This window comes from Coregonus clupeaformis, unplaced genomic scaffold (genome assembly GCF_020615455.1).
Source record: "Coregonus clupeaformis isolate EN_2021a unplaced genomic scaffold, ASM2061545v1 scaf1417, whole genome shotgun sequence".
In the NCBI taxonomy this organism is placed as follows: Eukaryota; Metazoa; Chordata; class Actinopteri; order Salmoniformes; family Salmonidae; genus Coregonus; species Coregonus clupeaformis.
Window position 1 is genome coordinate 19,451 of NW_025534871.1, and position 26,042 is coordinate 45,492.

The following is a 26,042-nucleotide window of genomic DNA, read 5'->3' on the forward strand; positions in this document are numbered from 1 at the left end:
TATTAATCAAACCAGACGGCACAATTTTCTTGTTTTTAAAATTTACGGATAGCCAGGGGCACTCTAACACTCAGACATAATTTACAAACAAAGCACCCCCTAAAAAAAATTTTTTTTTAATTTTTTTTTAAAAAGCTACAAAAAAAATTATTTATGTTTAGTGAGTCTGCCAGATCAGAGGCAGTAGGGCTGACCAGGGATTTTCTCCTGATAAGTGTGTGAAATTGACCATTTCTGTGTCCTGCTAAGCATTCAAAAGGTAATGAGTAGTTTGGGTGTCAGGGAAAATGTATGGAGTAAAAAGTACATTATTTTCTTTAGGAATGTAGTGAAGAAAAAGTAAAAGTATTTTTTTTAAAGTACTTTACACCACTGCTATTATATTGCACTTGCTTAAAATGTCAATTGATGTAGCTAAACCTGTACAACTCTAATGAAATTAATTAAGTTGATATCGTTCATTCACACAACAAAAGCCTAATTTAGCTAATCTAATTTTGGCAATATTAAGACCTGAAACAGACACCACACATAACAACTTCAATAACATAATTTACTATTTTAATTATAATAACGCACCAAATTGTTTTTGTTAAACACAAAACCTCTCGAATTGTTAATTGATTAATGACTGTTGATTCACGTTTAATGTTACTTGGTATAATCTGATCCTAGTCTTGTGGTTACAGATTCGTGAAAGTTGCATTTCTTCCCAGCAGATTCGCCATTTGTCGCCATTTCTCGACATCTCACACAGATCGAACAAGGAGAGCGTTAGTTATAAATATCTTTGAGATTATCTCAATTGTATTCTCGTTGCATCCTCTCGCCTCGTCTCCTCTAAATACATTGGATGAGAAAGCCAGCGGTCCCGCCCCTCTGACTTTCTTCTCCAATGGGTTTTGAGAAGGAGACGAGGAGAGAGAACGCGACGAAATATAATTGAGAATCTCCGTTTTACACTTGTGAAGAACAAGAAACGACGAATCATCGAATCTCAATCGTCAGATTTGTAATCACATTTTCGGGCGGGCTGATTGAAAGTTTGTTTTCGTGGACAAGTGACCACTGTTGAAAATCTGCATTGTATGTTGTATGGCTACTTTTATGATACGATCAGTAAAACATTTGAGCAATAATATAATTTTGACAATCGCTAAAGAAAATAAAACTGATATGGAGCGACCATCGAGGTTTGTAACCAAAGCTTACCTTCTTTATTAGCTAAGCTTAGCTAGCTACAGTAGCTTGCTAATGTAACGCTATCCAGAACGAGCTGACAACACAGACTAGTTTATTGCTTTGCTTGGTCTTAAGTCTCTTAAATCCCTGACTTACATTGTGGGAGGCAACCCGTCTGCCAAATCTCGTTACTTATAAGGTGTGTGTGTGTGTGTGTGTGTGTGTGTGTGTGTGTGTGTGTGTGTGTGTGTGTGTGTGTGTGTGTGTGTGTGTGTGTGTGTGTGTGTGTGTGTGTGTGTGTGTGTGTTTTGTTGACAGGAAGACAAAGCTTGTAAATTATTCAGATTTCCAGGACTTGGATGATGGTATGTCAAATCCAATGTATTTCATTAATTTGTGGTGTAAATAGCCAGAGTTGGTGTTGCAATTCCCTTCTCCTTTTATGGTTTGTATGTAATCATGTGTCCCACTGTTTTTGATCATGAGAAACAGATGAGGATTTTGCCTCTGTAAAAGCACCACCCAGCAAAAAAGCCAAGGATAATGTGAAGGAATCAGCGCAGGAAAAGAGCAAGAAACCTTCAAGCAAGGCCTCCAGTCAAGAGACTGGCTCACAGCCCATAGGCCGCAAGGACAGGTAGGAAGTGGAATCAGAAACAAGCAGAAACAACCCTTAAAGGGTTTACTAAACAACACCATATGTTACTTGTTTCTTTGTTCCTCAATAAATCTGTTGTGGAGACAAAAGGTATAAAACATTCTTAACAGTTTAATAGTGTGTGGCAGCGGCTATGCAAACAGAAGCATGCACGCAGAACACAGAACACAGACGCACTGAATGTCCTTGTTGCCCTCAGTCAGTGCCCCTTCACCTTATTCTACATAGTGACAGATAAACAATAACAAATACCCAGTTGCAGGCAGTATTAGGGACACTGTGTCTAGATGGTGTATGTAATGACATCAGGCTGACCACTGGCCCAGAGCAGAACTCCGTAAATCAGTGCTCAAACTCAAATGAGTCTTTTAGCCAGACGCGTTGCTTGTGATCTGCCATGCATCAAATCACAAAAAGCAACAAGGTGTGGTGAATCATTGGCAAGGTCTCTGAGGCCAGTGGCAGTAGGGGTGTTTTGATGTGTCATGGTGATACAAAGAGGCAGTCACTATGAATGTAACCTTATGATGAATCTGCTCTATGTTGATCAGTATTGTCTGTGAAACTTCAGCACTGTCAACTTTGTCACATGTCCCTTTGAGAGGGCCTTTATTGTAAAAATATGCTAACATCAGAATTGTACCTGTGTTTTTCAGGAAACCATTGGATGAGAAGCTGTATGACAGAGATTTGGAAGCAGCTCTTACTCTGTCGTTGCTTAAAACCACAGAGAGAAATGAGGAACAATGTTCTTATAATCCAGGTTTGCATTGGACTGTTGATTCTTTACAACTTGTGTTTGAAACATGTAATACACTTCCAAATTGCTGTTTGGCTCATTGGTAGTTTTATCAAAATGTGCACATACATACAGTAGAGAATGGATGACTCACATGTCTCACTCACTGTCAACAATTATTTGCAAAACATTTTTTGGGGGGATTCTATTTATTTGTAGAAAAATATGTCAAGAATCAACCGCAAAGAGATGGTGAAAATCTGGATCCCTCATTACGCCTTTCCAACTGCAGTGTGGACATCAACCTTTTGGGTATTTATTTTTTATGTCTCAAATGCATGGGTGGTGATGCTACACATGCCCACCACTGACAAATCTATTTAATATAATTGGATCCCATGCTATTGCATCTCACAGACACTAGTGATCCCTTTGTGATAAGATAATCTCCTCCCTTAGGCCTTGACCAGATCACGAATGATCAGGGATCCCCTTGCGCCCCCTCCAGACAGAGGAAGGCAGCCTCCAAGGCTACAGAGCAGCAAAGGAGCATGCTGAAGGATGACGATGAGGACTACCAGCCCAAAGGGACACCAGGTTGTCATAGCAACCCAATGGCATAGGCTCTTTGTGTTTCTACATTCCAGGTGTATTTCATGACACACATTTGTTGTGTACTGTATACTGAATATTTCTTTCTATTCAGATTCAGAGAGCGATGCTGATTTCAGTGATCCAGCCGAAAGTGATGATGATGAATTCACAGTAAAGAAACCAGAGAAAAAGAAAACTACCACGAAAGAGAAGACGGCTAAGAAGGAGCAACCAAAAGCTAAACCGCAGGTGGCCTCAAAGGAAGAAAAGCAGCCTTCAAAACCATCGAAAACCAAACCACATTTGACAGGTACTTAATAGCTTTAAGAACTACTTTTACTCTGCTTGTAGTAGAATTGTCATTCTAATAACTAAATCTCTTTATTCTCCCAGCCTGCAGAGTTTGAATCAAACTGTCCTTCTCTGCCTCACAGGGACTCCCAGTCTAAAAACTCCCACCTTAGGTAGAAGTCCAACTGCTAGGCCTGACTACGTGCCCAAGAGGCCTCCTGCCACTTCTCCTGTCTCAAGACCTGCAGTCTCTGGCAGTCCAGCAGGGGGCAGAATACCCAAGTGGAATCCTCCAGGTAAGACTGACTGAAAGGTCAAGGAGGTCATCGTAATCACATAAGCAGGTGTAGGACTGCATGTTTGGAAACAAGGTTGTGCCTTGTATTCAGGCATTTTAAGACCCAGCTCACCCATTATTTTTCTCATACAACTTGTCATCAGGTCACGTTGGAAGAAGTCCCGGCTCATCACAGAGTGCCCCAGTGAAGTCTCCAGGGCAGGGTCTAAGACTTGGACTGTCTCGCATGGTGCGGGTCAAACCCCTACACCCCAGTGTTGCTAGTCACTGACCCCACCTAGCTATCAGAGAGGAGCTCTGTGCCTCTGTGTAATTGACAGTTGACTTTCAGGATTCCTTTTGTAATCTAGATCTGTCTATTTTAATAAGAGGCATTCGAATTGTACTGTTATCTGTTATTATTCTGGTGTCATACTCCTTTTAGAACAGCTCATCTTTTGGACCATTTGACTTAACAATGGTCAGTTCCCAACTGTTACTGTTATTAGGCCTACAGCAAAGCCTTCAGATTTCAAACCCTTTTTGTCTTTTATTATTTCAGAGAGAGGTTTTTGTCTTCTGTTTGTTCAGTTTTCACTCAAACATGTAAAAGAAATGGTACAATGCACACTCTGCTGGATATAATAATCTTAAAATGCAACATGATCATTGTTAAAGTGGCAATCAGTAGTTGAATCAATAACAAAGCCGAGACCCTGCCCCTGTTTTGGTAAAAAGCTGAGGGATGACAGAGCTGTGGATGCAAGGACTGGCCATCCATGATATCAACATACGTTTTAACCATGTTTTGAGGCTATATACCCACTGGGAAAAAACTGGTTGTATATGTGATGAAGTTGAATCAACGTGGAAAACTGATTGGATTTGCAAAAAGTCAAGGTAAGGGCATTTCATATTTTTTCACCCATCTTTTGACCTAAAATGAGGTGATGACATTTGTTGTTAATTTCATGTTAGTTGACAACTAAACCAAATCGAGACGTTGAACTGAAGTCTGTCCAGCACATTTAGCAGACACTCTCATCCAGAGCGACTAGGGTTAAGTGCCTTGCTCAAGGGCACATCGACAGATTTTTCACCTAGTCGGCTCGGGGATTAGAACCAGCGACCTTTCAGTTACGGGCACAACGCTCTTAACCACTAAGCTACCTGCCGCCCCAGTAGGTAGTGTTTGTTTGCATTTAATTTATTTACAAACATTGGAGTAAAACAAAGCTTATATTTTGTTCTAATGTGGTATGACCATTGAACTAAGCTCATGAGACATGTATAAGTTACATTCTTCAAGAATCAATGGGCTAATATTAATTTTAAAAGTAAAAAAAATGGATGTAGGAGCTACAGAATGCCACTTTAAATAACGTTTTACCTTGATTTTATGAAAACCCAGTAGAATAGGCTACGTACCTGTTCTATTTGAGTTGAACATTTTGTGTCTGTTTGGCGAAAGCTTTGTACAATGTGTAAATATAAAACATTAAAGATTCTATAGGAACTATAACTTTTCATGTAGTGAACATGTTTCCAGTATAGCTTGTATAGGCCTAAAGAGTTTGTGCAATATCTCCTTGTGGTATGGAACATTGTGGACTGCTGCTTTTTGAGTGAATGATAATGCTCATTGCTCCCAAACCCAGAAATGGAAAGTGAATCACCAAACATTATCATGATTTTTAGCGTTACATAATGCATTGTTTTACGTGTTGATTTTATTGTTTAGAGCTGATCAGTCAACAGCGCGCCGCCGTCAGTCCGAATGTATCTAAATTACGACATCATGAAATCACAATGAGATGACGCGTATGTATACGTAGTCAGTTTGACCATTGCATTTGACTGAGATCAATATTTAGTTTACTCCGTTACCTTGCAGCAGTAAACACCAAACATGAGCGAAATAAATCCATTAAATGAGCGAAAGTAAGTGTGAATTCCATTTCCGATTGTGTTGATCAATTATAATTTTTTAAATCACGAATTTGCCTAATTTTCTAGTCTAATTTGCCTATTTTAGCATTCTATTGCTGTGTTATTTACTCAAATCTACTGACTGTATGCAAACATCTAAAGGGATAATGGACAAATATGGTCAAAAAACAATTGCTCACAAAAGATAATTTCACTATAATTTTTTTTTTTTTAAAGACCTGGATGTCAAAAATCTTCAGAGACTCCTTAAACCGCTGAAGTTGATGACCTTTCTGTTTCAATAGGGAAGAAATGAAAAAGAAGTTGAGGAGACTTATTGAAAACAGGAACCAACCTCTCCCTTTGTTGAAAAAGGTACTGTATTTCTCTTGACATTTACAATATAGACATTTAGCAGACACGCTTAGATCATATCTTGACCACCTGAGATCAGCGCACAATCCAACAGTCAGATTTGCCTAACAAAACTCCAGCCTTGGATCCAACCGGGCATACCACAGGAAGAAGGTAAACTTACCATCAATCTGAAGCCCTACCCCAGTTACATCTCAATCCTCTGGCAATTAAAAAAGCCCATAGATTGATCTCTTAGTAGCACAGTCTCTGTCTCTGCACAGGCTGAATTCTATGTGCAATGCTGCAATCCCAAATAAATGAAAAGTAGTTGGTATCCTCTGTGACTGGGATCTGCAGAAGGCTACCTGGGATTTGGGATAAAAAATATCTGGACCACTGGAGGACAAGACAGGAAATGTGGAATGAAATAATGCCACCACATCAAATTAACAAGAAAAGGAGAGTGGGAGACTCCCTGATCCAGTGGTGCTAATTCATTGCATGTAGCATACCAGTGAGAGAAAGCCTGAAACCAAAGGCAGGAATATGAAATGGTGAGAGATGAGGAATTCCCTCTACACGCCATGCACTCAGGAAAACATCGCCGTGCTACTAGAGATGTCGTTATACAGACTGCTCCTCTGATCAAATGTCTATTTAGGGCTGCTGGCTGCGGCAGGATATGCCACAAACTCTGGAACATGTACTGTCAACTCAGCCAGGGCTGATGATGAAAGCAAAGAAAAACACACAAGCCTCGTGGATACATCAGCACTGCAATGCCTAGAAGAAATACAAAAAAGGCCTAGGAATTTCAGTTTGAAATTGTATAATGAATCTAACTTGATAAAAGCTTTCTTTCATTGGTCCCTATTGGACTCAAAAGATACTCTCAAAGCATCACATTATACGTTTAGTTTCAGGTCAAATGCTCATGTCTGTACAATGTTCCCATATGTGGTTGCTAACGGTATCAACCAAAAATGGCCTGTTAGAGCGCTAGCCCATTGCCCTCTGCAGGGGGTGGAGGAGGTGACGTAAACCTGTCTTGGCTTACCTGGCTGACATGGAGCCAGACGGCCTGTCTCATCTCCAGCACCATGGACAGCAGACAGGGGAACAGACAGTGCAGCTCACCCCACCCCACCACACGGCGGATGTGCTGACAGATGGCTCAGAGTGGTAGACAATGCAGACAGGTCGCTTACATCATGTTCAGGGTTTAGGGGGGAGTGATAAGCCAAAGGCGTTGGGTGGTCTACAACATGCTATATATATAGACAGTCCACTGAGCAGTCATTTCATGCATGTCGATGGACATTTCTGTTGATTTATCTGTGGTGAGTGTCTGGTGTTTTCCTGGTCCTGTTGGAGGCATTCTCAACAAAGTATTTAGTTGGAAATTGGAAATGAATAAGCTTCTTCTAATCATGAAGGCTACATTTTATTATTTAAAGTGTTTTACCCCCCTCATTTTATGTTGTGGAGTTAAATCTCTACTTTACAGCACAAAGAAAAGGAAGTATGTGCATTCTCTGACCTCTTGTAGCTACGTCAAATAACCCACAAATTCCCAGAGGAATTAACCTGAAAGGTAGCCCACTCTCTGTCATTCACTTCCCATTCCTCAGCCACCGCCTGCCTGAGGTGTCTGTCTGCCTACCTGCCTGCCTGGCTGTCTGGGACAGTTGTGTCACCACCACTGCTCAGTCAAAAGGATAGAGTTCACTCTGACCAGCAAGGTTAGACCGGTTCTGACCCCTGACAGACAGACAGACAGACAGACAGCATTGTTTAGGGTAAAGCCAGCAGCACCAGATTAGTCTAGCTGTCTCTATACGCAGATAGAAGCGGATACAATCTGTGTTATAATATGGGTCCTTGGGAAAGGCCAGCTACACAGGCCAAGCCTATCTGTCCCCAGCCTGTTCTGGGACAAGAGGATGAGGATGGTGACAAGGTAAGACTCAAAACAGGGCTGATTACTAATGCCTGTCATGTCTTTGGCTTTGGATCAGCAGTGAAGAGATGGTTGTTATTGAATGCTATTAGTAATTGGCAGCTTTACCTTGGACTTGATCATAGAAATTCAAACTGCATTCAAACTGCATGAAGTGCATTTGGTTTGTGTGTGGAGGTCTAAACCATAGAGATGTAGGCTTGGCCACTGCCAGTGGCCCACTGGGTTCTAGTTCTATTGCTATGGTTAACACTCCATTGTGTGCTCTCAGGGTTGTGTTGCTATTGACGTCCGCCACAGAGCTTACGCTCCTAGCTCTGCTCCTTCCAGAGGGGTTTTCCTCTCTGTGTCTCTGTGGCAGGCTGCTAATAGGATTTAGCCTGATCCGGATTAGACCACTTGGTGATCCCTCCCTACTCCCTAGCCTTGGATGCCTCCCAGTACTAAAGTTAGAGAATAAATACCCACCCACAACAACACAGGTCTACTGGTGCACTCCATCATGCTGCAGTAAAAAAACACATTTTGTTTCCACTAGAAAATAAAAAGAGCTATCCTTTACCTGTGCTCAATTGTTTGCAGTTAGTCTAGTGTTACAAGCAAAAAAATAGTGTAAAATAATCAATGGTATTTTATGCACCGTGGACAATGACCCTTTGCCCAATTACCTCAACCCCACTGTTGGGTATAACTGCTACACTGCATTAAGAAGACACTGTCTTCATAAAAAATTACTGGGCTTAGCCTATAGCCATGAACAGATAAAGGCTGGAGGCTTTCTAGTGAGGACTGGTTGTGACTGTATAAGCTTCTTCAATATTGTGGACTGAAGCTGAAAACCATATCACCATGGAGACTGCAGCTTGTGTAAGGGCAAAAAACATATGGATGGTATATCAAAGGTGAGAGAAATACACTGGGTAGCAATGGAAAGAAAACAGCTATTTTCTGTCAGCACTGATAAAAACATGTTATGAAACGACCACTGTTATGTAGTTGTGTCTACCCCCGAGATGACTGACCGTGCCGACGTAGGCTTCAGTAGAACATACTGTATCACCCACGTCACGCGTGGGGTATGTCGGATGATTCACATGAAAGTGTAGATGCCGCTCCTCCACATCTCAAAGGATTCTCCAATCTGGATGAGCTAGCACATGGTTTGCTTTTGCCTTGTTGTGTCATTCACTTTAAATGATAAGGTGTGTGTGTACACGTTTCACTATACTTGTACCAGAAGTCCTCACATGAATAGTAAACAAGCAAACATTTTGAGAAGTGAGGACATTTTGCCAGTCCTCACTTGTTAAAAGGCTATTTTAGGTTTAGGGGTTAAGGATTAGGTTTAGGGTTAGGGAAAATAGGACTTTGAATGGGAATCAATTGTTTGTCCCCAAAAAGTCCTGACTGGTATAGTAAGACATAGGGTGTGTGTGTGTGTGTGTGTGTGTGTGTGTGTGTGTGTGTGTGTGTGTGATTAAAAACTGATCCAATGATTATACATTTGATGATCTAGTACTGTTTTTTGACAATTGGATTTTTACAACTGTGAAGATCTTTACAATTGTAAAGCTGTTGTGATTTCATTCAATATTCCATGTTTAATGTGGTTAGTGGTTATTTTGGTGGTACCTTCGTGGGAGACTAAAGTGAAGTAAGTAATTATTAACCTCAGATGTGTGGTTGCTATTCAGCAGTGCTGGTTTGAATTTAAGTTCCACAGCCGTGAGTCTTGACACGTGAGCATTGAACCAGTGTAGGTGCAGCTCATCCTCTACACGATTAGATAAAAACCGCGAAGACTGAACTCAAGGATTTTGGAATTTAAGAAAAAATTGTGTCATGCACGGGCTAGAGAGAGAGGATTTGTTGTTGTTTGAGCTAGGTCACAAACTGTCTAGGGATTTTGTATGCTGGATGACTTGGCAAATACAGTATATGGTCTGCATTCTGTAGGTTACCAGATACATAACGGTTTTACGCGCAATGGTGATTCTCATGCTTGGAAAGTTATGAATGCCGTGTCCGATGAGTCTGTGCAAAGTTGGACCGGTGAATGAATTGACAAACAATCTATACCGGGAGTCCAAGGTATCGCCTGTCGATGCGGAATAAGCTGTGACCGTAGAATACCTTAACTGGCTCTCCGACGATGTGCGCGTCAGGCTAAACAGCTTGCACCCTCCATAATCTTCGGCTGACAAAGCTTTTTCCTAGATCTACAGTCCGTCCATTACTATTCTGCAGCACAACACTGCAGTTCCCACAGAGCCCCAACATCATTTTGATGCAAAGCGGAATATTGGTTTCTGCGCTTAATCGGGAATAAAATTGGAAGAGCCTGGGAATGTTTTCAAGCTGTGCGCTCACGTGGACCAACTAGGAGAGGCAACTCGAGTATATACAGTATATTCTGATTCTCGATGATAATTCACCCGGGTTATAACGCAATGTTTCCAGAAATTAATATCAAGGTGAGGTATAAATAATGTTATTGCTTTGTTTTATGTAGCTTATTGGCTACAAATTCAATATTGGCTTTTTTGCATTTTGTTTTAGTTCACAGTACTGTATCTGTAACCTCTCAGCACTCTTTCATCGCTAACTTTGTCATTGTACTGTAGTAATTATACAGACAGTAATGAAGTCTGAAAACATTTTCCAGCGGGTTTCAGAATTAGATGTCAATGCATTGACAGAATTATCCCCATGGTTTCATGGTCCCACTGACATTCATATGGACTAGCCCACTTTAATCCCCATGATCTACAGCTTGGTGTGTTCAAGAATGGATCATTGGCTTCCTGGGGTCTACTGGGTTACTGCATTTATGCATTTATGCATTTATGCAGTATTGACTACAGCTGCATATGAACCACATTTGAGAATCATCGCTTGTTCTAAAAATATATTGTAAATTAATTAGGACGTTGGCCTTCATAGATTTTCTATATGCAGATGGTGTGTGTGAAGCACGTGTGTGTGCGTGTGCACACGTGTGAGTGCTGAAGCCAAGCAAAATAATGTGTGCCAATGTGTAGGTGTGTGCACGAGTGTGTTCATCTTCAGCTAGCGCAAATTATATGACATCCTTTTCTCATCCAATCCCCACAGACAGGGAGGCCCGATGCCTACTCCCAGCAACACAAACTCCAACCTGACTGCACGCGCCTTGGGTTCAGCCGGGCCTACCAGCAGCAGCAGGTAAACCTTCTCCCTGGTCCTCCAGTATACTGCTCTTGTCTGTGGGTGTGCTGTGGAATGCGATAACTGTGTCATGATCGGGTCGTGTGGGGGAGTACTATGACTAGTGTGAGCTGAACTGTGGGGGAATACTGTATGACGGAACAGCCGAGCCCACACCTCTGAAAAGAAGGAGCGGGTGGTTATCATCAGGTAGTCCCTGCTGATTGTGGGTCCTGAGTTTTAAGATTAAAAGTCCTTTGCTTAATCCCAAAGGATTCAATGTTCATAATAACAGAGTGTGAAAACGCGCTGGCCGGGTACAGAGGTAACTGCCTTCAGTACCATGTTGCTATATATAGCGTTTTATGAATAATTCATCTGGCAGATACTGCAGTAAAGCCCTGGAGATTAAACAGTGCGTTCTATTAATAGAAACTCCCCTCTCAATTTGGCAGCGCTGTTTCAGTTCAAATCAATAAGGGCACGAGAGCCATACTACTGTAACAACAGCACAGCTTTGCCATTCAGTCAGAGGTGATGCCCGGGGATAACCTAGCCTTTTGGGCAGCTTTTGAGAGGATGTGTTACATAGAGTAAAGAGAAAGACTAGCAGCCTATAAACAAGAGAGAGTGAAAAAAAAAAAATTTGAGAGAGAGACTCGAAGTTTGGATGAAGAGAAAACTTCTGTCGAAAGCAGACCTCCAAGGCTGTTGTCCCTGCTTCACTCTCGCCCTTGCAGGTAACTCTACGCTCTGTGTGGGGGGCACCACAGGCTACTTGCTGGCTCATTACTGAATCAGCAGGAAAACTAGAAACACCCACTGCCTCAAACCTCGTTATGTAATAACGCCTGTATTATCTCTATAGATTTAACCTAGATTACCCTCTAAATGTGGGTCCTTCTCTCTCTGCCTCTCTCTCTCTCTCTCTCTCTCTCTCTCTCTCTCTCTCTCTCTCTCTCTCTCTCTCTCTCTCTCTCTCTCTCTCTCTCTCTCTCTCTCTCTCTCTCTCTCTCTCTTCTCTCTTTTCTTTTTCTGGCTGTAGAACTGTGGCACGGGCAAAGGCACCCTGCCCAAGCTGGATACTAAGCCCTTGGTTGTGAACAATGCCAAGTACCATCACCAGTCCGAAAGCATCCTGCCCCACATTACAAGCAAGGGCCTGCAGAACACCTGTGATGTGCAGCTTTCAGGAACCAGGCACCAGGAAAGCTTCCAGGTGAGTCCTTGTTTCAATTTGGCTAATCTCTTGGTATTATGTACTTAGAGCCTAGTATATTGAATCAATGTAACATTCCACTGAGAAATTATAACAGTGTCAATATTAGTGTTAGATTGTTACCATGCAAACCTCTGCAACTAGTTAATTTCCTGTATGTTTTGTAATTGACAGGATGAGAGATCACGGAGCTCCACAGTGGAGAGTCTGCCAGAGTCCATCAACAGGAAGAACAATCAGGAACAGGAGAGACATATTGAGGGACACAATCTGCCCATGTCTCCTGCAGGTGTGCGTGGGCTAATGGTAGGACTAGGTCTGGGTAGGAGTTGGAGAGTAGGGAAGCGTTGGTGGAAGGTGCTGGTGTTGGCGATTAATATTGGCAATTCTAAATGAGAAAGAGTTTTCTGTCCCTTGGATCTTATTTCATCAGGAAGAAACAAATGCAAACTGGGATTTGCTGACAGGAATTTCCTTTCCCTCCTATACAGAGGTCCTGAAGGCGTTCAAAGATCGTATGACTGTGCATGAGCAGGAGGAGATCATGGACTATTCCGAGGTCTGGTACCTGGGCCTGGACGCCAAGAAGATGGAGGGCTCCCCCAGCCTGCCCCACAACTCTGGCTACGACGATGAGAGCGGAGGATATCTGAAGGTAACATAAAAATGGTCACAAAGATGGCAGTAAAGAAACTTTAGTGCCATCTAGAGTTTCACTTTATGCAGTATTGCTTTACAGTAAATTATGCCCTTTTTTCTGCAGGTCGCACATGACCACATAGGCTTCCGGTTTGAGGTGCTGGAGGTCATCGGGAAAGGATCCTTCGGACAGGTCCTGAAGTGCCTGGATCACAAGACTAATGAACTTGTCGCCATCAAGGTCATTCGCAACAAGAAAAGGTGACTAACGCAGCTAGCTAGCATATCGTAGCACAGCTGGGTTGTCAAATACCAACCTTTCACTAATAACATGATATAACACTATGACACATGTTATAACACTGTGTCTCTGTTGTGATTGACTGCAGGTTCCACCACCAGGCCATGGTGGAGTTGAAGATCCTGGATGTGTTGAGAAGGAAGGACAGAGACAATCAACACAACGTCATTCACATGAAGGAGCACTTCTACTTCCGCAACCATCTCTGCATCTCCTTCGAGCTCCAGGGGTAGGATTGACGGACAAAGCCACTGTAGGGCCAAAGATTAGATCATATTCAGAAATACAATAATACCTTTTTGTTATTTGTTGATTTAGTTCAGGAGAGAATACTTCTGCTGTATTTCATCAACAGGAGGTAAACATGTAGTATGAAGATTATTTGGCATCTAAATCTAAAGGATGTTTATTTGTCTTTGACCGTGCAGAGTGAACCTGTACGAACTCATCAAGAAGAACAACTTCCAGGGCTTCAGCCAGATCCTGGTGCGCCGCTTCGCCTACTCCCTCCTCAAGTGCCTGCAGATGCTGCACAAAGAGAAGATCATCCACTGTGACCTAAAACCAGTATGACCCCTAGCCATGACCTTTAACCCCAAACAACCTTAACATTACATAATGAAAATTGAAGCGTATTTGCACACATATTCCTTGTTGGTTGAGTTTAATGGTGCAAATAGGAGATGTAGAGAATGTGCTCATACTTGGGTGTTTATTTTCCAGGAAAACATTCTCCTGTCACACAAAGGCCAAGGCAACATCAAGGTCATTGACTTTGGCTCCAGCTGCTACGAGCAGCAGAGAGGTGAGTGTCTTAGTTTGTAGGTTTCCTAATGTAAGGTTAGATCAAGTAGGCAAACAGGGGGCACAAACTCATAAACTCATTATAGCATCACAGTATCACATTATAGCATACCTAATTCCTGACTCTCCTCCTCCACAGTTTACACCTACATCCAGAGCCGCTTCTACCGCTCCCCAGAGGTGCTCCTGGGCCATCCCTACAGCATGGCCATCGACATGTGGAGCTTTGGCTGCATCCTGGCTGAGCTCTACACTGGCTTCCCCCTCTTCCCGGGGGAAAGTGAGGTGGAGCAGATTGCCTGCATCATGGAGGTACCTACCTAGTACCTTTGTTAATGCTCTCGTTGTTACTGGCTCTGTCAACATTGTGGTTTGGCTAGCAACAATCTATTACTCACTGTGTGTTTTTGCCTGATTTGTTCTCAGGTGCTGGGAATGCCTCCAAATGATTTCTTATCAACAGCGACCAGGAAAAGGCTATTTTTTGGTAAGCGTTTTTGATCTAGTGCAGTCACATGGTTTTCTCGTTGACTGTTCGATTGAAATTCTGTTTAACTGGATACAGCCCTTAGCCGTGGTATATTGACCAAATACCACAAACCCCCGAGGTACCTTATTGCTATTATAAACTGGTTACCAACATAAATAGAACAGTAAACAAGTGTGTTTACGTCACACCCGTGATATATTGTCTGATATACACACGGCTGGAATGCTGTTTCAACCAATCAGCATCCAGGACCCAAACTACCCAGTTTACAATTCTTAGTAAGAGATCTTCTTGTTGATTAATCACTGGTTGTGATTGTGCAGATTCCAAGGGCAACCCCAGGAACATCACCAACAGCAAGGGGAAAAAGAGACGGCTGAACTCCAAGGATCTGGCCAGTGTCCTGAAGACCAACGATCCTCTCTTTCTGGACTTCATCAAACGCTGTCTCACGTATGTACTGTACACCTGTCAATAACACAGCCATAGAATCACCCAATCTCAAATATAACTAATACTATAGAATCATGTTAAACTGTCAGGTGAAGCAAGCTCTCTTTCGCATTATTATTTATTTAGTTATTTACCCTTTACTCATCCAGGTGAGGCCCATTGAGATTGAGATCTATTTTACAAGGAAGCCCAGTGTGTGGTTTTCCCTCTGGTTCTCTCTGGGAGAATCACATTTGCATACTCCTCGCGTCCTTCTCAAAACCCAATGGAGGAGAAGGTCAGAGGTGAGGCACTTCTGACTTTCTCGTCCAATGGGTTTTGAGAAGGAGAGAGGACGCGAGGAGTATGCAATTGAGATTCCCCCTCTGACTGACTCTCTGCTCTCTTCTCTCTGTCAGGTTGGACCCTAAGAAGCGCATGACGCCCAATGAGGCCATGCAACATGAGTGGATCCAGGAGTCCCGCTCCAACAAGTTTCGGCCCAAGACACGCACCGTGAGAAGACCCAGCGAGAGCCTCAGCACCGTAGAGAACAACAACAACAAGATAGAGCAGCATATTCCCCACAAACCAGCCCTCATCAACAGGATAGGTAAAAGGAGCAGTCATCTACCATCCTACCACCATGCCCTCTCATATGTATGTGTATACACTTTGAGAGTGGCAGATTGACACAAAGACTAAATTGACTCAACATCTCTATGATTGACATGAAGTAACAGGCTTCTTACTTTCCCATCTCTGAATCAGTTGACAAGGCATTCTCCAGCCCGTTCTCCAACGCCACAGACAGGCCCAAGAGAGAGCACTGTGTGAAGCTGGCATCTGCCGAGCGCTTGCGTCCGATCGGGGCTTCGGCAGAGTGTCAGATGGGCGAGGGCAGGACCAAGAGCACCAGGGCTAGCAAGCAGGAGGTACCCAGGGAGAGATCAGTCCACATCGTCATCAGGACCCCACTGGAACACACTGCAGACGCAGACAGGGACAGTCTGGAGCACCAGCAGGGCCTGTCCCCCATCACATGAAGGCCCCAGGAACAGAGGGCTTGGGGCTGGGAGGGGGTTGAGGGGAGGGGGGATGCATAGGTCACATCAGGGTTAATATCATCAGAGGTTACACATAAGACACATATTAATAACATTAAAAGGGGGTCATGGTTGGAGTATATCCTGTTTTGTAGATGTAGTGGGTCATCAATTTCTTATATATGTGCTGCACTATAGAATGTATTTCCTAGTCCAATGGTATGTTTAGCGCTTGGACTCTGTCTAGCAGCAGGAGAGGTCTTTGGAACACAGAGGTAGTGGTGAGTCTTTGGGTAGATAAATGATCTGTGTATCAGCAAATGTCGGTCTTCTCTGGCATTGCAGTAGTCACAGATGGGCTTACTGCGTCTAGAATGTGGCCACATTCACTTGTCATAAGTTTGGAATGTAGCACAAGTCACTTACATTAGTTTAGAATGGCTGGGAGATGCTGTGAGGTGGGATCCCTTAGCTTAGAACCCAGATGGATGCCCAGATTGGCCTGTTTTCCATTCTCGGTCTAGGCAGGTTAGGCCAAGCCACGTTTCCTGTCATTTCGCCAGAGGTTTAAAGGTCTTTGAGTAGTCTAATTCCCTGCATGTTTTCTACTGGCATTGAAGTTTTGGCTTTGACAACACAGATGTCTCACCCGAAATATACGCAGGTTAAGCCCTGCCACCTGTTTGCACTGAAATACGGATGGCACGCCCAAGGAGTTGCCCATGCCATGGATGTGATGCTTAAGGCTCTTAGCAGCACAAAGCATCTCCCATGCACGGAGATGGTGGTGATAGTGGAAAACCGAAAAGCACTAGTGTGCACGAGCTCACCTCGAGATTACTCAGAGTTTACCATGTTTATGGAGTTTGACTTTGACTCAGTGATTTGTGGTTGTTGACCAAAGTATTATTGGTAGTGTTGCATTACTAGTTTATTATGAAGATTCATATAACCCTAGGTGTTACTGAATAAAATTACAATCACTTGTAAGTCAGTGAAAGGGCTGTCGAACTGACAACAACTGTTAGCTCCAGAACAGGGCCCTCAAGTGGTCAATGAAAAGGAATGTTATTTTCCTGACCTGAAATGCGTAGCTTGGACTGAGATTGGATGGTTTTATAGTCTTCATAAGTCATTGTCATATACAAAGTGTCCCAATATCTACAAAACAGTAATATTCTGACCAGTGATCCTCACCACTTGTTATTCAAATGTGCCTTTCAGCATCAGAAGTGACCTCCATCTGACCCACAATGCATCATCTGTTTTTTACCCCTCCTCACACAAACTTCATTTTTAGAAAGCTCTTAATTCCTTGTCAAAGCAGTTTAATCTATTTTCATTAACTTCTCTTACCTTGACAAAAGGACAATTTGCTACAATGTTGAGTTTTCTTCAATAAAACCTGGGCCAAATGAAGGAGTGTAGCTTTTTTTTGTTCTCTGTAAGCTTCTTTTTAAGGAAACTGGTACTGATGCTTTTCATGTGCTCCAGTTAGAGAAAGTAATTTTAAAACAGTGTTTATATTTGTAACATGATCGGAAATGGAATAGATTTCCTTTTTAACAGTACTGTCACGATCGTTGAGAGACGGGTCAGACCAAGGTGCAGCGTAGTATGCGAACATGTTTATTAAACCAAATAAACATGAAACAAAACAAGAAACAACGTGACGTCCTCAGGCTAAAAACATACAAGCCTAACACGGAACAAGATCCCACAACCATAGTAGGCAACTGGGCTACCTAAGTATGATCCCCAATCAGAGACAACGAGCGACAGCTATGATTGGGAATCACACCCGGCCAAACATAGAAACACAACTCTAGATCCTAACCATAGAAAACATAGATTCACACACCCTGACTCCACAAACAAGAGTTCCATACGTCAGGGCGTGACAAGTACATCATTTAAATTACATTTTGTTATGATTAAGTTATTGGTTTATGGTGTGACCTGTATATTAAATATTTGTGGTAATATGTCTCAAGCACTGTATGTATACATAACCAGGTCACATTGGCAATGTCTCAATGAAATATATATTTTTTACCATGTTTCGATTGTTTACTTTTCATTGCTCACTGAACATTGTTATTTAAGAGAGCCCCACAGACAATAGATGGTGCCCTTAATGATGATATTGTGTGATGTACAGAATTACTGTTTTGCTATCTTTCTCTAAGTCAGTATAATACCATGCCAGGACATTGTTGATTTTATTGTACGGTCCTACAACAAAAAGGAAGTGTGTGCATTCATTTCAATGAAATTAATTTCACAATCTACCATTGTGGTCTATTTGGAAATAAGGGCATTCCACCTGATGAAATGTACATTTATACGAAAAAATGAATGAACATGTAATTGAATAAATGTGTGTTTTATATTCTGTCACGATCGTCTAACAGAGATGAGGACCAAGGCGCAGCGTTGCAGGCAAACATACTCTTTATTAGAGAAACGATCAAAAAACAACAAAACGATAACGTGACAGTTCACGGTCTAACACAACAGACTAGAAACAAGATCCCACAAACTCTGTGGGGAAACAGGCTGCTAAAGTATGGTTCTCAATCAGAGACAACAAGCAACAGCTGAATCACGTTGCCTCTGATTGAGAACCACACTGGCCAACATAGACAAACAATACTAGAATGTGAAACCTAGAACAAAACACATATACTTTACACACCCTGGCTCAACATATTAGAGTCCCCAGAGCCAGGGCGTGACAGTACCCCCCCCTAAAGGCGCGGACTCCGACCGCGCCCACCAAATACCACAGGGGAGGGACCGGGTGGGCACTCCGCTTAGGCGGCGGATCCGGCTCCGGGCCTGATCCCCGCTCCCTCTCCAACCCCCCAAAGTACCCCTGGTCCGGTCTGGCCCCGCTGGCGTGAAGCATCTGACCGGTGCCGGACCAGCCACCAGTGGAACAGGCATGGGCCGTGCCGGACTGACGACGCACACCACTGGCTTGGTGTGGGGAGCAGGAGCGGGCCGAGCCGGCCTGACGAAACGCACCACTGACTTGGTGCGGGGAGCAGGAGCGGGCCGGACCGGGCTGACGAAACGCACCACTGACTTGGTGCGGGGAGCAGGAACGGGCCGAGCCGGGCTGACGAAACGCACCACTGACTTGGTGCGAGTGGCAGGAACAGGCCGGACCGTACTGGGAACACACACCACTGGCCCTACGTGGGGATCAGGAACAGGCCAGACCGGACTGGCAACACACCCCAGTACCTCTCGCCGTGCCTCTACACCTTCCATCCCCTCTTCGACCAGTGGCCCCCCTAACCTGGCGGCCTCCTCTGCCAACCCGCTGGGCTGCTCTATCGCGGCCTCCTGCTGCCCCGACGTCGTGAGCCCCCCCCTAAAAAATTTCTGGGAGTCTCTCTTCCCCGTGGGCCAGGCCTCTATAGTTCTCGCCCAACTCTCGCTCTTCTGCTTCCAATTCCCGCCATTCAGCTCCTCATTCGGCTTGACCCAGTCAAAGCTCTTCCTCCACTGTTCCCAAGTCCACCCTCTCTGCTCCTCACTAGGCTGCTTGGTCCAGTTCTGGTGGGATCTTCTGTCACGATCGTCTAACAGAGATGAGGACCAAGGCGCAGCGTTGCAGGCAAACATACTCTTTATTAGAGAAACGATCAAAAAACAACAAAACGATAACGTGACAGTTCACGGTCTAACACAACAGACTAGAAACAAGATCCCACAAACTCTGTGGGGAAACAGGCTGCTAAAGTATGGTTCTCAATCAGAGACAACAAGCAACAGCTGAATCACGTTGCCTCTGATTGAGAACCACACTGGCCAACATAGACAAACAATACTAGAATGTGAAACCTAGAACAAAACACATATACTTTACACACCCTGGCTCAACATATTAGAGTCCCCAGAGCCAGGGCGTGACATATTCCTTTCCTCTGATTCCTCTGATTTGATTGGACCTTCGATCATTTTGATGCTGTATAACACAAACATTCAGCTTAGGAGCTGATGAAACAATAGCAACCTACAGCATTACCATTCAGGTAGAGTGAGAGGTGAACATACGAGCCAGAGAAAGCAGAGAAGGTATGGTGGTCACAGAGTTAACAACGTATCATTGTTCCCTGCCTCTATCCATTATACATTCTGTGCTCAATCCCCATCTATCAGACAGGGTCAGTGGTTAATCGTGTGCATCCAGACCCTCATGAGGCTTGTTTTGAGCTCTGTGAGCAAGTTAGACACAGGGGAAATTGAGATATACTTTAATGCTCCGTTCAGCCTGGTCTCATAGACTAGACGTAACATATGATATGTTAGGTTTGGTATGGTTACATAAGACAGAAGGTTACTTACGGCAAAAACAAAAGGAGGGTGGTTGGTTGAGTGTATAACGTGAACGACTAGCAACCCAAAGGTTGTGTGTTTGAATCTCATCACGGACAACTTTAGTATTTTAGATTATTAGCAACTTTCCAACTACAGACTACTTTTTAGTTACTTTGCAACTACTTAGCATGTTAGCTAACCCTTCCCCTAACCTTAACCCCTTTAACTTAACTCCTAACCCTTTAACCTAACTCCTAACCCTGACCTTAAACCCTAACCCCAGCCTAGCTAACGTTAGCCACCACCTAATATTAGAGTTAGCCAACTAACCAATTGGAATTCGTAACATACAGTATCATATGTCTTGTAAATTCGTAACATATTGTAAGAATTGCAATTCGTAACATATCATACGAATTGTAATTCGTAACATTCTGTATCATGCTAATTGGATGATGGACAACCACAAATTAATACATACCATACGAAACGTAACATATCATTCTAAGTGGTGTGTCTCGGATCTACATACAGAATAATACGAAATGCTCTGAGACCAGGTTGCTCCGTTACCCCTTAAAGCAGGTGGTCAACCAGCTTTTTGGTTACTCTAGAATGGAGAAGAGCTACATATACTCTTTATTGTGGGCTTGAGTTTGAATTACAAGACAAAGTGCTAGTGACAGCCAAGACCATCACTTTCAGAAAGCCCCACCTTAGGCCTCCTGTAGCTCAGTTGGTAGAGCATGGCGCTTGTAACGCCAGGGTTGTGGGTTCGATTCCCACGGGGGTCAGTATGAAAAATGTGTGCACTCACTAACTGTAAGTTGCTCTGGATAAGAGCGTCTGCAAAATGTAGTATTGTGGCTTTTGGCCTTTATTCCTAGACCTCAACAATGACTTGAATGCCAAATGAACGGTTGGATCCATTAGGTGCATGTTTTTGACCTGTTCAGTTGTGCAAATATTTAAAAAAAGGGTTGGTGTTTCATTATACTTACATCTTTCAGGACAAAAGGCTATGAAATTACAAGGTAAAGATTAATGGGCCAAAGGCAAATATAAGTGACGGTGTGCTTTTCCTCAGAAACTCATTTGAATATTAGGACAAGAAACTCACACCCACTGAGTGCCAGCCAGGAATGGTGCACCTCAAACTCCCCCCTTTCAGCGAGCCTGGATCTCAGTGGTAGAGTGAGAGAGGAAGGACGTCCTGTCTGTATCCCCAGGCTGAGCGCTCACACGCAGAGGGGCGATGAGGCTAGGTTGGGTCCGTGGGCTGGCCCCTTTGCTGGCCATGGCTGCTGGAATACTCTACATCACAACCATTAAGCAGGAGATTCATTCTCATGGGGAGAGACTGCAGAGGGCCCATCAGAATGACTCGGTCAGGGGCCAGGACATGCTCAAGAGGGTGAGAGAAGATGGAGGCTCACATCGAGATGCTGGGTGAGTCTCAATCTCCTTCATTTAACTGTGACTTACCTGGAAGAGAAATGCCAGTAGCTCTGTCCACATACTGTACCTCGACTACAGTCTGCCACTGTTCTAGATGGTAGGGCAGATTTAGAGGGGAGGATTTTACGACAGTTACATCAGGGTAATTCTCCAAGGATGCAAACAGTGACTGAAGCTATCTAAATAAGTTAATGCTCTGTTGTTATCAAAAGGAGTGACTCCAGTGGCTCAACCAGTCATCTGTCTTTCATTGATTATGGCAGCCTTAAACAATCTGAATTATACAGTCATTACCAATGTGTGATGAACAGCTGTCATGTGTGTTCACAGTGAAGTCAATCAACAATGGGATCAGTCTGAAAGAGGGGCAGGCTGTGAAAGCTCCCGAGGTCAAGAAGGAGAGGAAGGTGGTGAAGAAGTTGTACCCCAACTCAGCTCTGTTTACAAGCTGGGGTGATGAGCTCTCAGAGGAGGAGCAGAAAGAGGCAGAGGGGCTGTTTCAGACGTATGGATACAACGCCTTCCTGAGTGACAGACTACCCCTGAACAGGGAAATCCCTGATACTCGCGATCCTAAGTAAATCATTTTCCTCATCTCTCCCCCACCTCTACACAATAAATGATGTATACCTCAAGACTTCTGAATTCTAACCACAGTCTGTTGCATCCGAGGTCATCCAAGGTCAATTCCATCTCCAGCACTGTGAATGCAATTTGACGAATGACATTGAAATTGACAATAACTTTAAGAGTGAAACAGCAGCTTTGGTGAAGTGAATGAATGATATGAGCAAGACCAAATGTTTTTGTTGTGCCTGTCAGGTGTGCTAATCACCAGTATCCCCATGACCTGCCCACCATCAGCGTGGTGTTGATCTACTTGGACGAGGCCCTGTCCATCATCAAGAGAGCTGTCAGCAGCATCATAGACAAGACACCCCAACGCCTGCTCAAAGACATCATACTGGTGGATGACCACAGCTCCAATGGTTCACCTAATTGGTCTCTTCTCGCCACAAACATTTGAAATTACATTTGTTAACATTTAGATTTAGCTTTCAACTTTTGTTGCATACCACTGATTTTCAAGTGTCTGCTTTCACAGAGGATCTAAAGGAGAAGTTGGATGTCTACATCAGCTTCATCCATGAAGAGCGTCCGGGCCTGGTGAAGAGAGTGAGACACTCAGAGCAGCTCGGTCTCACACAGGCCCGCCTCTCAGGGTGGAGAGAAGCTGAAGGAGATGTGGTGGCCATCTTGGATGCCCACATAGAGGTCCATGTGGAATGGTAGTCTAAATGGTTTTTGTTATAAAATATCTCAGTGAGACTTTTTAAATCCCCCCCATGTGGTGTTTTCACTCTGTGTTTGTGTGAACAGGGCTGAGCCTCTGTTAGCTCGGATAAAGGAGGACCGCACGTTGGTGTTGACACCGGTGTTTGACAAAGTTAATTTCGATGACTTGACAGTCACACGTCGTGGGCCTGCTGCAGACGCCTTTGACTGGACCCTGTGGTGTATGTACGTGTCCTTCAGACCTGAGTGGTACGCTTTGAAAGACGAGTCACAGCCAGGAAAGTGAGTTGTTCATGATTTCATCATAGGATGATAGTTCAGTTTCACAAGTCTGTTTGAATAGGCGATAAGGAAAGCACAGCATTGGAAGGAAAATCTCACCTAATATTTACACCTGGATTATTATTTTGCGTTATCTATACATTAAAATGAATGTCACTTCTTCCAGTGTAGAAATGACCATGATTTGTACTGTATGTTTGTCAGGAGCCCCTCCATTATGGGCATACTAGTGGTTGATCGGCTGTTCTTTGGGGAAATTGGTGCTCTCGACGGTGGTATGAAGATCTATGGAGGTGAAAATGTTGAACTGGGCATCCGGGTAAGCCCGTCTGCTACAGTTGCTAAATGAATGTTTGAAATCAAAGCAGACTTGTGTTTGCAGAATTACTTTCTGTTCTTGATTCATTCAGTTTGAACAAACCAATCTACAGCCAACATCTAGACACTTCAGTCCATATCTAAACATTCTTCCTTCTCTCTGTGTTTGGTTTTCCTAGGTGTGGCTGTGTGGGGGAAGTATCGAGGTCATACCTTGTTCTAAAATAGCCCACATCGAGAGGGCCCATAAACCCTATCTCCCCGACCTGAGCATTACAATGAAGAGGAATGCTCTGAGAGTGGCTGAGGTCTGGATGGATGAATACAAACATAATGTCAACATCGCCTGGAACCTCCCACTGAAGGTACTGTACAGAACAAACCATTCAAAAAGTAGGTTTTGTTCAGCTGCTCCTATAGAATAACAATCATCGCTGTTATGCATGCTTTGTGTTTGAAAATAAGTAGATTAGACAGTAAATATTATAAAAACTGTTTATTACTCAATGCCATAATAAAGATCATAGGATCTATGTGAAATGATGGTGGTAAGCAAATATGGATAATTTGTGGATTGCTCAAATGGCCTGTGTTTCTGATTTAGAAATCTTCCTCTTTCTCAACACAGGATCATGGCATAGACATTGGGGATGTTTCAGAGAGGAAGAAGTTGAGAAAGAGGCTGAACTGCAAGCCCTTCCAGTGGTATCTGGACAATGTGTATCCCATGTTAAACCCCCTGGGTGACTTGCTTGGTTATGGAGCTGTGAGTGATGCTAAAACACTTATCATTGTTCTGGAATTATTTCCTCACCAACTGTGTTTGGTGGCATGCATGGCATCCTTCTTTCAATAGGATGCAGGGTCATAAATCCAACTCATTATCAGGATAGGAATCTGCACTTTTATGACTGTTTAATCTCTGTCTATAAAATCAACAGCTGGTCAATGACCTGAAGACAGATCTCTGTATAGATCAAGGCCCAGTTCCAGGGAACACACCTATTTTATATGGATGCCATTATTTTGATCCACAGGTTTGTAGAATCATTGCTTAAAATTTTAGAATTGAACTACACGTATAATATGGTTCATCCCATGGCAGACCTGGGATTCAACCCATAACACAATAATAAAATGTAAAGTACTGTCAATACCACAGACTCAGAAAAGCCTAAATATCTATACTCTCTGTCCAGAACTGTTATTATCGAGCCAGCGGGGAGATCTACATTGGAGGCATCAAGTCTCACAAGTACAACAGTAATCGCTGTCTGGTGGACACTGGCTCTCGAACCCCAGGACTGTATGAGTGCAAGGTGGCCAAGCAGAAGAGATTCCACATGCTCTGGGACTTTCAACAGGTGAGTACTCCACATGAAATAGGGAAATAGATGCTTATAAACTGTTGAAAACAAGGGAGATGTCTTTGACTTTTTTTAGTTTTTGTATTGTGATGTAGCACTGTAGAATGTTTTCTGTGTTTTACAGGGAAAAGCCATCCAGAACAGACAGACAAAGAGATGTCTGGAGATTGCCCCAGGGGACGATACTTACTACCAGCTCATCATTCAGGAGTGCAGTGGGCAGCACTGGAAAATACAGAATCTGATAAAAGACTTCTGATACACTGAGATAGTTAGGCCTACCAGAGACAATACAGCAGGACCCGTGCTTCATTTGTAAATCGGGAGGTCCCGGAACACATAGTGAGCGCGAGAGGAGAGGGAGGGGAATCCGGGGGGCTCTGAGGTACCGCAACACATTGAGAAAAAAAGTGTCAAACATAACGTGGCAGTGCAGCAGACAGAGTAAACAGCCAAGTAGCCTACTGTCTATGGTGGTGAAACGGACAGCACTCTCCAAGGTGCTGATTCATTCAAAGCATTTTAGACGTCACTGCAGTATGCCCACATACTTGAGTATAGCTGCAGGGTTTATACAAGTACTGTTAACATATAGACTAATATGTTATAAATTGTGTTCTTTAAGGTGAATGCACCAATTTGTAAGTCGCTCTGGATAAGAGCGTCTGCTAAATGACGTAAATGTAAATGTAAATGTTACACTGGTACAGTTATGCCCTATGAGAGATGTACAACTGCGCATGTGCGAAAATAAAGAAAGGGCATTTTCCCGCGTTCTGGTTGAAACACCAACGATGAACATGTGTGTTTATTCCTCCGTTAAGTAAGCCGGTATTCCTGTCCTGAAGATGACAGCACCAACAGGTTATTGGCCCTGGAGGGAAC

At 43.4% G+C, this 26,042-nt stretch overlaps 3 protein-coding genes and 1 non-coding gene across 5 annotated transcripts; all 4 read left to right on the plus strand.

Annotated features, from left to right (window-relative positions):
• Window positions 1–748: 748 nt before the first annotated feature.
• LOC121548881 (RAD51-associated protein 1) lies at window positions 749–4,841 on the plus strand. Of its 2 annotated transcripts, none has more exons than XM_041860509.2 (9): window positions 749–1,193; window positions 1,501–1,547; window positions 1,669–1,819; window positions 2,497–2,603; window positions 2,799–2,891; window positions 3,039–3,176; window positions 3,286–3,483; window positions 3,608–3,760; window positions 3,906–4,841. In XM_041860509.2, exons 1-9 carry the CDS (start codon window positions 1,096–1,098, stop codon window positions 4,031–4,033), a joined length of 1,113 nt encoding a protein of 370 aa, XP_041716443.1. In that variant the 5' UTR covers window positions 749–1,095; the 3' UTR covers window positions 4,034–4,841. The 2 variants fall into 2 exon arrangements, with proteins under 2 accessions (XP_041716443.1, XP_041716453.1); XM_041860519.2 differs by having other exon boundaries at window positions 1,675–1,819.
• A 5,195-nt stretch (window positions 4,842–10,036) lies between these two features.
• On the plus strand, window positions 10,037–17,523 carry LOC121548890 (dual specificity tyrosine-phosphorylation-regulated kinase 4). The gene is made up of 14 exons (XM_041860533.2): window positions 10,037–10,461; window positions 11,102–11,191; window positions 12,219–12,392; window positions 12,567–12,681; window positions 12,884–13,047; window positions 13,156–13,292; window positions 13,421–13,561; window positions 13,761–13,899; window positions 14,056–14,137; window positions 14,276–14,448; window positions 14,563–14,623; window positions 14,950–15,079; window positions 15,478–15,671; window positions 15,830–17,523. Exons 1-14 carry the CDS (start codon window positions 10,411–10,413, stop codon window positions 16,102–16,104), a joined length of 1,926 nt encoding a protein of 641 aa, XP_041716467.1. The 5' UTR covers window positions 10,037–10,410; the 3' UTR covers window positions 16,105–17,523.
• A 3,632-nt stretch (window positions 17,524–21,155) lies between these two features.
• On the plus strand, window positions 21,156–21,230 carry trnat-ugu. The gene has a single exon. It is a non-coding gene; the product is annotated as a tRNA-Thr (tRNA).
• Window positions 21,231–21,860: 630 nt separating this feature from the next.
• LOC121547815 (probable polypeptide N-acetylgalactosaminyltransferase 8) lies at window positions 21,861–25,416 on the plus strand. The gene is made up of 11 exons (XM_041859244.1): window positions 21,861–21,885; window positions 22,225–22,471; window positions 22,717–22,883; window positions 23,000–23,183; window positions 23,275–23,472; window positions 23,677–23,791; window positions 23,970–24,155; window positions 24,419–24,556; window positions 24,732–24,827; window positions 24,990–25,154; window positions 25,282–25,416. The coding sequence occupies exons 1-11, from the start codon at window positions 21,861–21,863 to the stop codon at window positions 25,414–25,416; spliced, it is 1,656 nt and encodes a 551-aa protein (XP_041715178.1).
• Window positions 25,417–26,042: the final 626 nt, after the last annotated feature.